This window comes from Phacochoerus africanus, chromosome 1 (genome assembly GCF_016906955.1).
Source record: "Phacochoerus africanus isolate WHEZ1 chromosome 1, ROS_Pafr_v1, whole genome shotgun sequence".
NCBI lineage: Eukaryota > Metazoa > Chordata > Mammalia > Artiodactyla > Suidae > Phacochoerus > Phacochoerus africanus.
The window spans coordinates 111,578,345-111,589,750 of NC_062544.1; the positions used below are offsets into that span (position 1 = coordinate 111,578,345).

The 11,406-nt window shown below is 55.5% G+C and overlaps 2 protein-coding genes across 12 annotated transcripts in view; both read right to left on the reverse strand.

The window, feature by feature from the left end:
• The window catches only part of PFKFB4 (6-phosphofructo-2-kinase/fructose-2,6-biphosphatase 4), a 47,332-nt gene extending 38,121 nt beyond the window's left edge, over positions 1-9,211 (reverse strand). For 5 of the 11 annotated variants that reach the window (XR_007134090.1, XM_047773580.1, XM_047773570.1 and 2 more), the window contains exons 1-4: positions 9,116-9,180; positions 7,533-7,668; positions 291-407; positions 51-147 (exon numbers count right to left, since the gene is read on the reverse strand). Coding sequence is in view for 10 of the 11 variants with exons in the window: in XM_047773580.1 (XP_047629536.1) it covers positions 51-147; positions 291-407; positions 7,533-7,653 (335 nt within the window). In the remaining variant the exon portion in view is untranslated. Of the gene's footprint in view, positions 1-50; positions 148-290; positions 408-5,212; positions 5,403-7,532; positions 7,669-9,115 lie in introns of those variants that run through there. The other 6 variants (XM_047773618.1, XM_047773609.1, XM_047773560.1 and 3 more) reach the window with 4 other exon arrangements.
• A 1,427-nt stretch (positions 9,212-10,638) lies between these two features.
• Positions 10,639-11,009, reverse strand: UCN2 (urocortin 2). The gene has a single exon (XM_047754425.1). It carries the CDS (start codon positions 10,978-10,980, stop codon positions 10,639-10,641), a length of 342 nt encoding a protein of 113 aa, XP_047610381.1. The 5' UTR covers positions 10,981-11,009.
• Between the last annotated feature and the right edge of the window lie 397 nt (positions 11,010-11,406).

The following is an 11,406-nucleotide window of genomic DNA, read 5'->3' on the forward strand; positions in this document are numbered from 1 at the left end:
TAGGCTCCAGGGCCTTCTCTGTAAACACATACTCACACACACACACTCACTTCCTGATTTTCAGGCCCTCTTCGTTGTCTGGAAGGAAAAACTCGAAAGATTTGTACGTCTTGACCATGTCCCGGCGGTACTGGCCAACGTTGAATTCTGGGGGAAAGGAAAGGCTCAGTTTTCATACAGCAGCATCCCTCCCCAACCTCTGACCATGACCCACCCTCATCACTGCTGCTCCTCCTCCCTTCCCCCACAAAGTCTCAAAGCCCCTATGGAAAGCCAAGGCCCAGGCTCACCCCGCGTGGGCACGCCAATCCAGTTCAGGTAGCGAGTCAGCTTCTTAGAGATGTAGGTCTTGCCCCTGGCAGGCAGCCCCACCATGACAATGAGCGTTGGGCAGTTGGTCATGCAAACTGAAAGGCAAGGAGCACAGTGTCTGAGGCCAGGACCCCTCCCAGTGTGCCCCTCCCTCTCTGTCCAGGGTTCCTCGGGCTCAGGGCACAGGACCTGCATCGGATGTGCCTTTCCAGGCTCCTGGCATCAGAGAGCTCCCTGAACACCCTCAGACCCTGGTCTCTAACCACCCCTGGCATGCCCCTGCTCCCCAGGCCCATATGGGCTCCAGCAGACACACCAGCCCTTAGCCTGTGCACCAGATGTAAAGCTGGAGCCACCATGCCCCTGGCTAAACACTTCTGGGGAATTCCGTTGGCACTCAGGATAGAGCCAAAACCCAGTGGGGTATTCAACTCCCTGCTGTCTTCCAGGAATCTGAGTCCCCACCCCAACAGTCATTCAGGCATTCCCACTCCACAGTACCACTGCTTCCACTCCCTGGGAGGGATATCTCATCACCTACAAAGCCCAGCTCAAAGGCTGCTTCCTCCTGAGTCCTTCCTCCAAGACACCTCCATACCCTCCTGGTGCGCCCGTCCCCATAACCCAGTCACCGCACCAAGGAGTCTGCTCCCTGCAACTGATCACTCAGAGCAAAAGCAGCCCTGCAGTGTCTGAGCCATTCAGGGATCCTGGCGTCCAGCACAGAGATGGCACTCAAAAATCGTGGGCAGGTGAGTTCCTGCTATGGTGCAACAGGATCCTGGCATCTCTGCAGCACCAGGACGCAGGTTAGTTTCCCAGCCCAGCACAGTGGGTTAAAGGATCTGGCATTGCCGCAGCTGCGGCAAAGGTCACAACTGTGGCCTGGGAATTGCATACGCTGCAGGGTGGCCAAAAAAGAAAAAAAAAAAAATTGTCAGCAGGAAAGGGGAGGGAGACCTCTTGAAACTCATCACGTAAGGACCCAAAGGGGCTGAGACCAGAGACCCGGGCCAATGCCCACAAGGGCAGTCCCTCTGATGGCCACCCACCACCATCCCATGTGCCACCAGGTCAGTGTGCCAAAAGAGAAGCTGCCAAGGCTGGAGGCAGGCAAGAGTTCAGATCCAGCCCCCCAATTCTTGGCCAGCTGTGACAGACACCAGGATATCAAAGAACTGCCAGTCTCACGCAATGCAGCTCAGCTTTCCGTGAGGCCTCACCCCAGAAGCCTCAGGAAGTTTCTCTTTCACTGTCCTCAGGACCTGAGCCAGGTGAAACCACAGCAGACAGATGAATAAATGTGGGGACCTGTCACTGCCCCTCCTTTGTCTACATGGCTCTGCAAGTGCCTTCACCCAGTAGTCCTCCTTAGACAGACTGCAGGGCCCACCCTTCAACTTGTCTCCCTTGCTGGAGGGCAGAGGCCACAGGGGCAGGCCTCAGACACAGAGGAGGACAGTGAGCAAGAGTGAGCAAACTTGCAGAAAAACCTCAGCATTGGCTAAGGCGAGAGAAAAACAAGTTAGGTAAGCCCCTGCATCCTGAGGGCCAGGAAAGTGATTCTGGGGACTCAGCTGCTTGCACAATTCCTAGCCAGCTGTACAGGGCTCCCAAGCAACAGCAGGGCAGTGCATCAGCTCCTCACGGTGGGGGACAAATACACCCATCCTGCTCCCCAGTGAGGCCACCCCTTCCCACTGCTCCCTCAGGGGCTTTCTTAAGACCTCAGGCCTGGGGTTCTGCATCCCCTCATCATATCTTCTGTCATCCCAGTGACCCCCCACCCCCGACCCTGGTCTCCTCCCACAGCATTTGCTGACAGCATCCCCCCACCCCAGAACAGCCCATGCACAGCCATGGTGGGCAGGCAAGGCAGCAAATCAGAGCTGGGTACAAAACAAGAGCAATAAATTACCTATCATCTCTGTTCCTCAAGATAAGATCCCAAGGAAAGGACCCAAAAGAAAAATCAAAGTACAAGTGCATTCACAACAGCCCTGCTTACAACAGCAAAACACTGGGAAAGTTCCAGTAATGGAGAAATTGCAAACCGAGGCCCACACAGAGGGAACACACTTGAACTGAGGGCACATGGACCAGGTGAGCTGGGGCGTGCAGCTGGAACGGCAGCTCTGGGTCCTCAGGACCTTGCCAGTGAGCAACTGCAACAAACACACACTTTAGGACATGGGGCGTGTGCGGGAGGAAATCAGAAGATGTGGCAACTCAGCTTCTCTCACTAGTTCCTATAAATTTGCTGTAAATTTGCTCAAGGCCAAAGGAACCCAAGGGGTCTAGAGGCTGAGACAAGCCTGGTGCTGGACAGTGACTACTTTCCAGTGATGCTTCTGCAGGGGCCGCCACTCGTCCCTGGAGTGGGTTCCAGAACTGAGTCCTGACCTGCACCTTCTCCCACTTACCTGACACGGGCTGGGGAAGGGAGAGCTCTTTTAAATAAAATGCAGCCTGGCATCACTGTTCTGTTCAGAGGGGACAGAAAGTCATCTGTCCTCTTGTCCTGTGCTCACACCAGCTGTGTCCTTATCCAAATAGTCTTGCCACCTTTTGGCTAAGAAAAGCCATCAAGCACTGTCCTTTCTGCCATGTTCCCCAAGTCTCCTCTCCACCCCCCACCCATCTGCCCCCAGAGCCCCTCTAGGTCAATGACCAGGAAGGTAACAGCTTCCGGGCCCTCTGAGCAGCTCTCAATTTTACCAAAAAGAGGAAGAATTGCTAGTGGAGAGTGGGGGTAGAGGAGGCAGGGAACATCTCTCAACCAAGCAGCCTCTGGTGCCCTGAGCAGCTGGAACTAGACCCCAAAGACAACTCACCACACGGCACGGACAAGTGGTAGGCCCATATCCTCTTCTCTCTAAAGCCCTGTGATCAAGTCAACTTGCACCCACCCCAACCCTCAGGTCCCCACCTGGCGTTGGGGTCCTCCAACCTAGTTAGAAGCCCACCATGCAGAAAGTATCATGCTGCACAAAGGCAGGCTCAGAACCTGAGGTGCTGGTTCCATGTTCATTCACTGCTTCCTCTCTCCTTTCTGTGAACTCTGGGACTCTAGTCTGGGGCCCAAACTCCCACACAGTCTTCAGGGTCTCATCTTTAGGCTCTTGGGTGCTGCCTCCTTTTCCAGGAAGCCCTCCTGTGCCGCCTTGGCCCACAAGCCCTTCTGCTCAGGCCAGAGTCACATTGTAGTCGCATACTAGGAGCTTGGAGAAGACCAGGCCCTGCCCAAGGGGCGGTGAGCTCTGGGCAAGTCCCCCTGCCCATTGGGTCTCAGCTCCTTTGCCACCTGGAACAGGAGTAGCTCAGAGCTGCTGATGCTTCAGTCCCTGACTGAGGTATAAAGAAGCAAACAGAGAACAGTGAGAAAATATATGTGCTACCACTTATCAAACACTTATCAAGTGGCTCACTGCAGCTTTATAGGGCAAGGATGATGACTGTCTCAGTCCGACAGACAAGGAACCTGAGACCAGAGGGGCAGTTCTTGGCCCAAGGTCACCCAGCTGAGCCACGAGGCAGCTTGAGTGTTCCTGCCTCCAAAGTCCACATTCTCACTCCTGCCTCTGTGTGTAATAACAGAGGCCACCCCCCAGTTAGGACAACACAGCCCTAACACAAACTGGCTAGGAGCACAAGAGGAAGGGCCTTGGCCCTCCACACCTCCAGAAAAGTCTGGAAGGAGGGCTGGCTAGGGTGTTGCCAAAGCCCCTCAGGACTTGAGTTCTGACTGGAAAGCTACGGCCAAGGCTAAAAGCAGGATCACAGGCTCAGGACAGCACCAGGACCTACTGTGCAGGCCAGAGTCACAACCTACTAGAATGTCTGATCAAAGCCACAGCCACCCCTACCAGGACCCACAGTGTGGTAAGGCATACACATACTCCTCCCCCAGGACTCACATCTTGGTCAAAGCCAAGGCCCCTGGGCTAGCCTCAAAGCAAAACAAACACCAAGCGCTCGCTCCTCTCCTCTCCTATCATGCACGCAGGTCAGGAGTGCCGGGAGACCCCAGCACAGAACACAATCTCCTGACCTCTGTTTCCAAAGCTGTACTAGGAGCTGGACTGGATGTTCTCTGAGGACCTTGCCAACTTGCAAATTCATTACAATGTTTCAATTACTTCTAAAATAATTCTTTATTTTTCTTGGTTAAAAAAAAAAGTTGCAGACTCATTTAAAGACAAGTAGAAAAATCAATGGAGTGGATTAAACACCTAGGACCCCAGGAAAGGCAAGCCCCTTAACAATTCCATGAATTTCAGCATTTCTCCCAGACGTTCCTACCCTCCAATTTTACCACTCACCCACAAGCCCACCTGGATGCTTACACACTCATGGACAAACACAAAGACAGGCTCATAGAACAAAGTGTTCTGTCTATCCTGAACACATCTGCACTTCCCTGCAATTCCTCCCAAAACTGGCTTTCAGGCCCAGAGATGGGTCTTCCCTCCTTTGGGCCTTTGAAAGTTCCGGGCTCAGAGAAGCCAAGAAATTTTCCTAGGATCAACACAGCTCAGTCCTGGGTCTGACCATCCGGCCTAAGCTTTCTGGTCAGCAGCGAAGGCAGGGCCACAGGCTCTGAGTCCTCCCCTGGCCTGAGCTGATGGGTACAGAGTGATGTGCAAAGGCTCCTGAGCCCTCCCTGAGGTGATGGCGGCCACACCTACCCCCTGCTGAGCAGAGACGCCACATATCTGCCGTCTGCCTCGCGCTCTGCTGCACCTGTCCCAGGCCTCCCATCTGTTCCTGCTCCCTTCCCACCAGTTACAGCAGTCTCACCTGTCCCCGGTCCCCCACCTGTTTCCAGTTCCCTCTCCAAGGGAGACCACTACCCATACCTATGCACCACCCTCCCTTTTCCCCATAAACCCCGCCTCACCACCGCGCTGGCAGGCGTGCAGAGCGGGCCGCCCATTGCTGTATGGCATCCAGATCTTCTTCAGGGGGTTCTGGGTCAATTCCCGGGGGGACGCCATCCTGGAGCTGGGATGAGTAGGACTGCGCCGCCGCTACCAACCCAGCAGCGGGGCCACCTCGGGCCACTCGAGGCCCCGCCTCTCAGCCCCTCCCCTCCTGAAGCCACGCTGACGCTAGTCCAACTCCCCACAAGCCCCGCCCCAGTGCGAGAAGGCTCCACCCCAACAGAAGAGGGCCTGGTCTTTGACTACGCATGCCCAACTCGCTTCTGAGCTTGTTTTGGACCAAGCTGGCCCGCCCTTTATTATAGGATAGAGGAGGCGCATGCGCAGCTCCGCACAGGTGCCAGGCTTGGATAGTGCAGGCCCCGCCCTGGATGTCAGAGCTCAACACATCCACCACGACCCTGCTAATTTGCATAGGCCTCACCCACGCCCCCTCTCTGGGCTCGCCAGCCTTGACCCCAGATACCCTTGGCTCCTCTTCCTGTTCTGCGAGATCTCAGGGCCCCCTAGAGAAGGGGTTTGCCTGCGTTGGGGGAAGGCCTGAGTGACCCACAGAGCTTGGTTGGTCAGGACCAGCCTTGCGGCCCCTGCGTAACTCTCATCACCGGCCCCACCTGCATTGAACTCTGACCCTCTTGTCTGCTCGAACCGGGACTCTCCGCGGCTCACAAGAGCAACCTGTTCAACCGCACTGAAAAAGGTCCTCTATCTCATGGACAAATCTCAAAATTGATTGTGTTTCTCACTTTGCTTTAGATGCTGAGGAGCTCACCTGGAGCACGTGAGCAGGCCGTAGTAACCAAGCTCCCAGGGGACTCAGTGAGCCTGACAATATCTTACTTCTCCTTCCAGGATTTTCCTTTTCTTTTCTTTGCCTTTTTTTTTTTTTTTTTTTTGGCGGCACCAGCGGCATGTAGAAATTCCCAGGCCAGGGATGGAATCTGTACCACAGCAGTGACCCAAGCTGATGCAGTGACAATGCCAGAACCTTAACCTGCTGCACCACGAGGGAAATCCAATATCGATTACACATTAAATCAAAAGTTTACACATTTTTTCTTAAAGGAGCCCCTTCCTCTTCATCAGGAAAATGGAATACACACTGTCATCAATCTTAATGAGATTCCGGTATGGATTAAATGTGTCAGTTTCTGAGAAATCCATTTTAAAGTGTTAAATCAGTGTTTTATCATTGATTGTGCTATTTATCCCCAGCCTGTCTCTAAAAATGTAGCAGAGGTAAGAAGCAAGGGAGAGAGCCAACAATTCAGAACACCCGGCTGATTCTCCCTTGTCCCACCTCCTCTGTCTCCTCAACCCAGCCGCTTCTGCTTTGTACAATTTCTGCCCCAGGCCTTGGCCCACACTGCTCCAACCTGGTTCATACTGCCCCCTAGCGATGCCCTCCACCACATTCCCTGGCAGGATCACTGTATCAAGTTCCCTCTGCCTAATGTGTACCCAGCCAGGATCCAGGGCTGGGGCATGGAGAAAAGGCTCCATCCAGTAGGCTATGGGGGGAGCACCCCACCCTCTGCCCTCCTTGCCACACCTCTGCCTCGGGCCAGTTCTCCAAGTGACAGCCCAGTCCTTCAGAGCCTGGAAGGACTCTTAAGATGTCTGATAGAGATGTCTTGCCCACTTCACAGGAAATAAGGTTAAGAAAGTCCACCTGCTGGAAGCCCACGCAGACCTTCCCTGGAAGCAGCTCAAGCTGCTTCCCCGGGGAATGCCCTGCCTCAGACAGAGTCAACGACTTCCTCTTTCTTCAGCCTCCTTGGCTGTCCACCCTCCACCTCCCTCTGCCTCATGCCCAGCAGCTGGCACACCCATGGGCAGCTCCTGATGAGCAGGATGCCCCTGGTGGCCTCCCACTCGCTTCCTACTTCTCCAAAGCCAGTCATTCTGTTCCTGACAGCCCTCCTGTCTGTCTCTCGGCCATTGTCAAGGCCATCCTGGGGCCATGCTGGCCTCAGAGACCTTGTCACCACACACCCACACCCTGTCAACCCCCAGCACCAACTGCAAAGGCTTCCTCCTCTAACACCCTAGACACCCGCTACCTTCTCAGGCCTGCCATTCTCCTCCTCAACCTCTTGGAATGTTAGTCAAAGGCTAGGGATAAGGAAGAGACAGGGCAGGGCGGGAGGCCAGGGCCATGTCTGGGAAGCCATCCCTACGTCCAGACAGTCTGAGTCTGGCTTCCCAGGAAAAGCAGTGGCTCCACACCTCCCACTCTTCCCCAAACACTCTGACCCTGGAATGACCCAGACATACCTTCCCAAATCTCTGTATCCAGTGAGAGGCCACAAGTCAACAGCAGGAGAATCCTGGGGCCTCTCTTCAAGGCCAGGGTCTGTATCTGCTCTGGGGGCCATCGCCCCTCCCACGGCCCCATTTCCCAGGTAGGAAACTGAGGAAGGGGGAAAGCCGTCACACAGCTGCTAGCCCACAGGGCAGGATAGACTCAGTTCAACTCCCAGCCTCTCAAAACCTCACCTCCCACACCTTGGACTATAACCACACATCCCACCTCCACACCCGCGTTCCTACACGTTTGCTCCATTGAAATGCTCTCCTGGCTTTCTGCTCCCTCAGCGTCGATAGATGTCCACTGGAATAACTGGCCCCTGTGGCTTTTCCCTCCTTGGGGCCATCCCAGAGTGAGCCAGCCCTCCTGACCCAGGGGTGGGAAATGTGCTGAGATGTCAGTGTGTGCCGGTGTGTGAACACGTCCTGCTCAGCTCTTCCCTGCTGAGAACACACCTGGCCTGGCCCTGGAGGGCTCCTGTGGTGCCCTCTGCACTGACCACTGGTCCTTTTCCCAGTGTCCTAGGACTAGGATGACCAGAGTCCTCAATCCTCAGTCCTCTATGCTCAAACTCTTCCCAGTCCCTGTATCTGCTGGCCCATCCTGGCCAAACCGCCAAACCATGCTTTGCAGCACATAGGCCCAGGGACCTCAGTGCACACCACACAGACCCACACACACCAGTGCATGAAAGCACAGTGTGCACACAGCCACGAGTGCACATACACACTAACAAGCCCTACACCCGGGGCCAACTGCGTGAGGCCTGCTGCTCTCTGCTGCCTCCCTTTCCCTTTATTCCCCTCCTCCCCTCTCCCTGTACTGCCACCAGAGGTTGGGGAGTTTCCAGGAGTCCCAGCTTCCTCTGGCCATCTCTAGCCAAGGATCTTCCTGAGTCTCCCTGTGTCCAGAGCTCACACAGGGTGTGAGGTTCCAACTTGGGGGTGACCAAGCAGCCCGTGGACCCTGATCTATGCTTGTTGATTTCAGCCAGACACAGGACACACAGTAGGGGCTCGAGGTGACTCAGGACCAGCTAGGGCCCACAGTAAGGGTTTAAGAGGTTCATGACTGGAACAGAGCACACAGTAGGTGTTTAGGGCAGCTCAGGACCCACACAAGGCACACAGTAGGTGCTCTAGAAATGCTGGTTTAAGGGCTACAGTCACATCATATAAAAAGCTTCCCAAATGGGCCTCTGGAGCTCCCCAGACTGGCATGACCCCTGAGGGAAGACCTGGACAAACATGACCACTTGGAGGCCAGCAAAGGGCAGAGGACGAGGCCCCCAGGCAGCTCCAGCTGGCTGGCCCTCTCCCTAGACTGGAGGAAGAAGCTATTTATAGTCCCCCCACTTGGCCCAGCTCCCTCTCCCCTGTAAGGCAACAGTGTTCCCACTCCTCCATGCCGCCGAGAGATTGATACTCCCTCAGAGCACCCCTATTCCTGGAGAGACCCCCAACACTCTCACACCCTTTCTAGCACCACCCTCACACCGCCCAGGTCTTTTCCCAGTCCTCCCACCCTCTCCACCCGGCTCCGAGCCTACCCCGCCTGCTGCTCCTTGACCCGAGTCCTGTCAGGGAGTTGCCTCCTTCCGTGCCTCGGTTCATCCTGCAACTGAACTGGCCTGGGCCACCGCCCCCTGCGGCTTGGAGTCGGGCAGCCCCGCCCCCCAGGCTCCGGAGAGGCAGCCTGCCCGCTGGCCCCGCCTCTCCAACCCCTCCTTGGGCCCCGCCTCCACCCCACCCCCCGCGCTGCTTACAAACTGAGATCTCGTCAGTGCCCCGGCCAGGCAGCCTCACTTCCGACAGTACTACCTCTCCAGCCAGAGCCGGGTGTCTGCCCTCTGCTCCAGCTGGAGTTGTCTACACTACCCAGATTATCTGCCCCATCTGCAGACAAGCCTGTCTGCACTCTCCAGGTCAGTCCCATCTCCAGCCCAGCAATAGAGTTGGGATTGTGAGATCAGCCAAAACCCACCCTTTCCACATCAAGGGATGGGTCAGTGAAATTGGGGTGGGGGGAGTGGGCAGAGGGGCAGCGTAGCCAGCTATGACTCCACCCTTGTGTGTCACTGCCTGGTGATTCTTCTCTCTCCCGTTCTCTGGTCTCTGCATTTATTGAGCTCTCTCTGCATGTCAGACTGCATCACTCGGTGCTCACAAGACACCTGGTGGCATTACTATGCTTTACAGAGGAGAAAACCAAGGCTTGGAAAGGTGAGTGTGTTTGCCCATTTGACAAAGAAGGGACAGTTGGGTCAGGAGTCCCAGCAGCCTGAGCTCCTCCTCCTTTAGCCCTGTGTGTCGGGGTGGAGGCTGGGTATGCAGGGGTGTGGTAAGACAGTGCCTGTCTATGTGTTGAGCATGCTTCATGCAGGTTTGAAGGACAAGCACCTGTTCCTCCCAGCCCCCTCACACGCCCTCACCTTGCTCACACATACACACATATGCTCCCACACACAAAGCAAGGCTGCCACAGCCACAGACCTCACACATACGACCATCAATCCATGCTTAGAGATACCCCTGATGGCCCCACTTGTCTGGAGTGGGTACTGCCTCACTGGGCACAAAAACATGCTTGTGACCCTCCACCAGCACTTCTCTGTGTGGTGACCAGTGAGGGGCAGGGAAGACCCGAGGGTCTAGTCTTAGGCAAGCTGGTCTCCAATGCAGCCATAGACTCTCGTGTTGAGGTTCTTGAAAGAGACATGTCAGTGACCACAAGTGATGTTGTCCAGATGCTCTGTGACTGTGGAACCCAGATGTGACGAGACCATGTGATAGTAACCTTCCATGATAGCGTCCAGGCTGTCCAGACATACTGTAAGTCTGTGGGGCTCCTAGGAACGGCAAGGCTCCACTTGGTGACCTGACATGGCAACATCCAGGCTGTCCAGACACACTGCGACTCTGTGAAGCACTTTAGGTGATATGACACCACATGGCAGTGACCCCATGTGGTGGAGTCCAGATGCACCATGCCCAGATATAGTACCATACAGCTCTGCCGCTCCGGGACTCCCCATCTCGGGTGGCTCCAGCATTGTGAGCCCCTCCCTCAGGCTCAGCGGCGACCAACATGGGCCAGGATGCGGGCGTTGGCAGCAGCCTGCTCCCTCACAGCCCTGGCCCGGGCCTGCTCCAGTAAGATCTGCAGGAGGCCGAGAGGGACATCCAGGGAGAGGGTGATGCGGGAGCCAGGGTGGGGGCCAGGGCTGGGGTGCCCCCAAGTTGCAGAGGGGCCTGTGGTGCTGGCTGATGGGCTCTCTGAGGTCACAGGGCAGGGAGTGACCTGGGGAAAGTTCTGAGGGAGGAGCTGAAAGCCTGGGAGTGGGTTTGCTGGGACAAGCAGGGTCCTGGCCAATGTCAGGATCATCAGCACCAGCAGAGCCCACCTGGTCATCATGTGGTCAGGCTGCGAGGAGAAAACGGACTCAGGGCAGGGGCTCTGGTCGGCTCTGACCAATGGACAGAGACAGATGGGGAATGCAGAGACAGAGAGGCTGCAAGGTAGAGATTAGAGAGGCTAGGGACAGAGAGAGACAGAGACAGAGATGAAGGGACAAGAAGAAAGCCTGAATGAACCAAGAAAACTGAGACAGAGGCACAGAAAGAGTGAGAAAGAAAATAAGACAGATAAAGAGACAGAGAAACCCAGAGAAAGAGAGCCACAAAAGCATGATACGGATTCTTTCTCTTCCTTCTTTCTTTCCTTCCTTCCTTTCTTTCTTTTTGCCACACCTATGGCATATGGAAGTTCCCAGGGCCAGGGATCAAATGCAAGCTGCAGCTGCAACGTTCGCCACAGCTGTGCCAATGCTGGATCCCTATC

Excerpts from the sequence above, each read along its gene's own strand:
- UCN2 (XM_047754425.1), bottom strand. The coding sequence starts at position 10,980 with ATGATGACCAGGTGGGCTCTGCTGGTGCTGATGATCCTGACATTGGCC.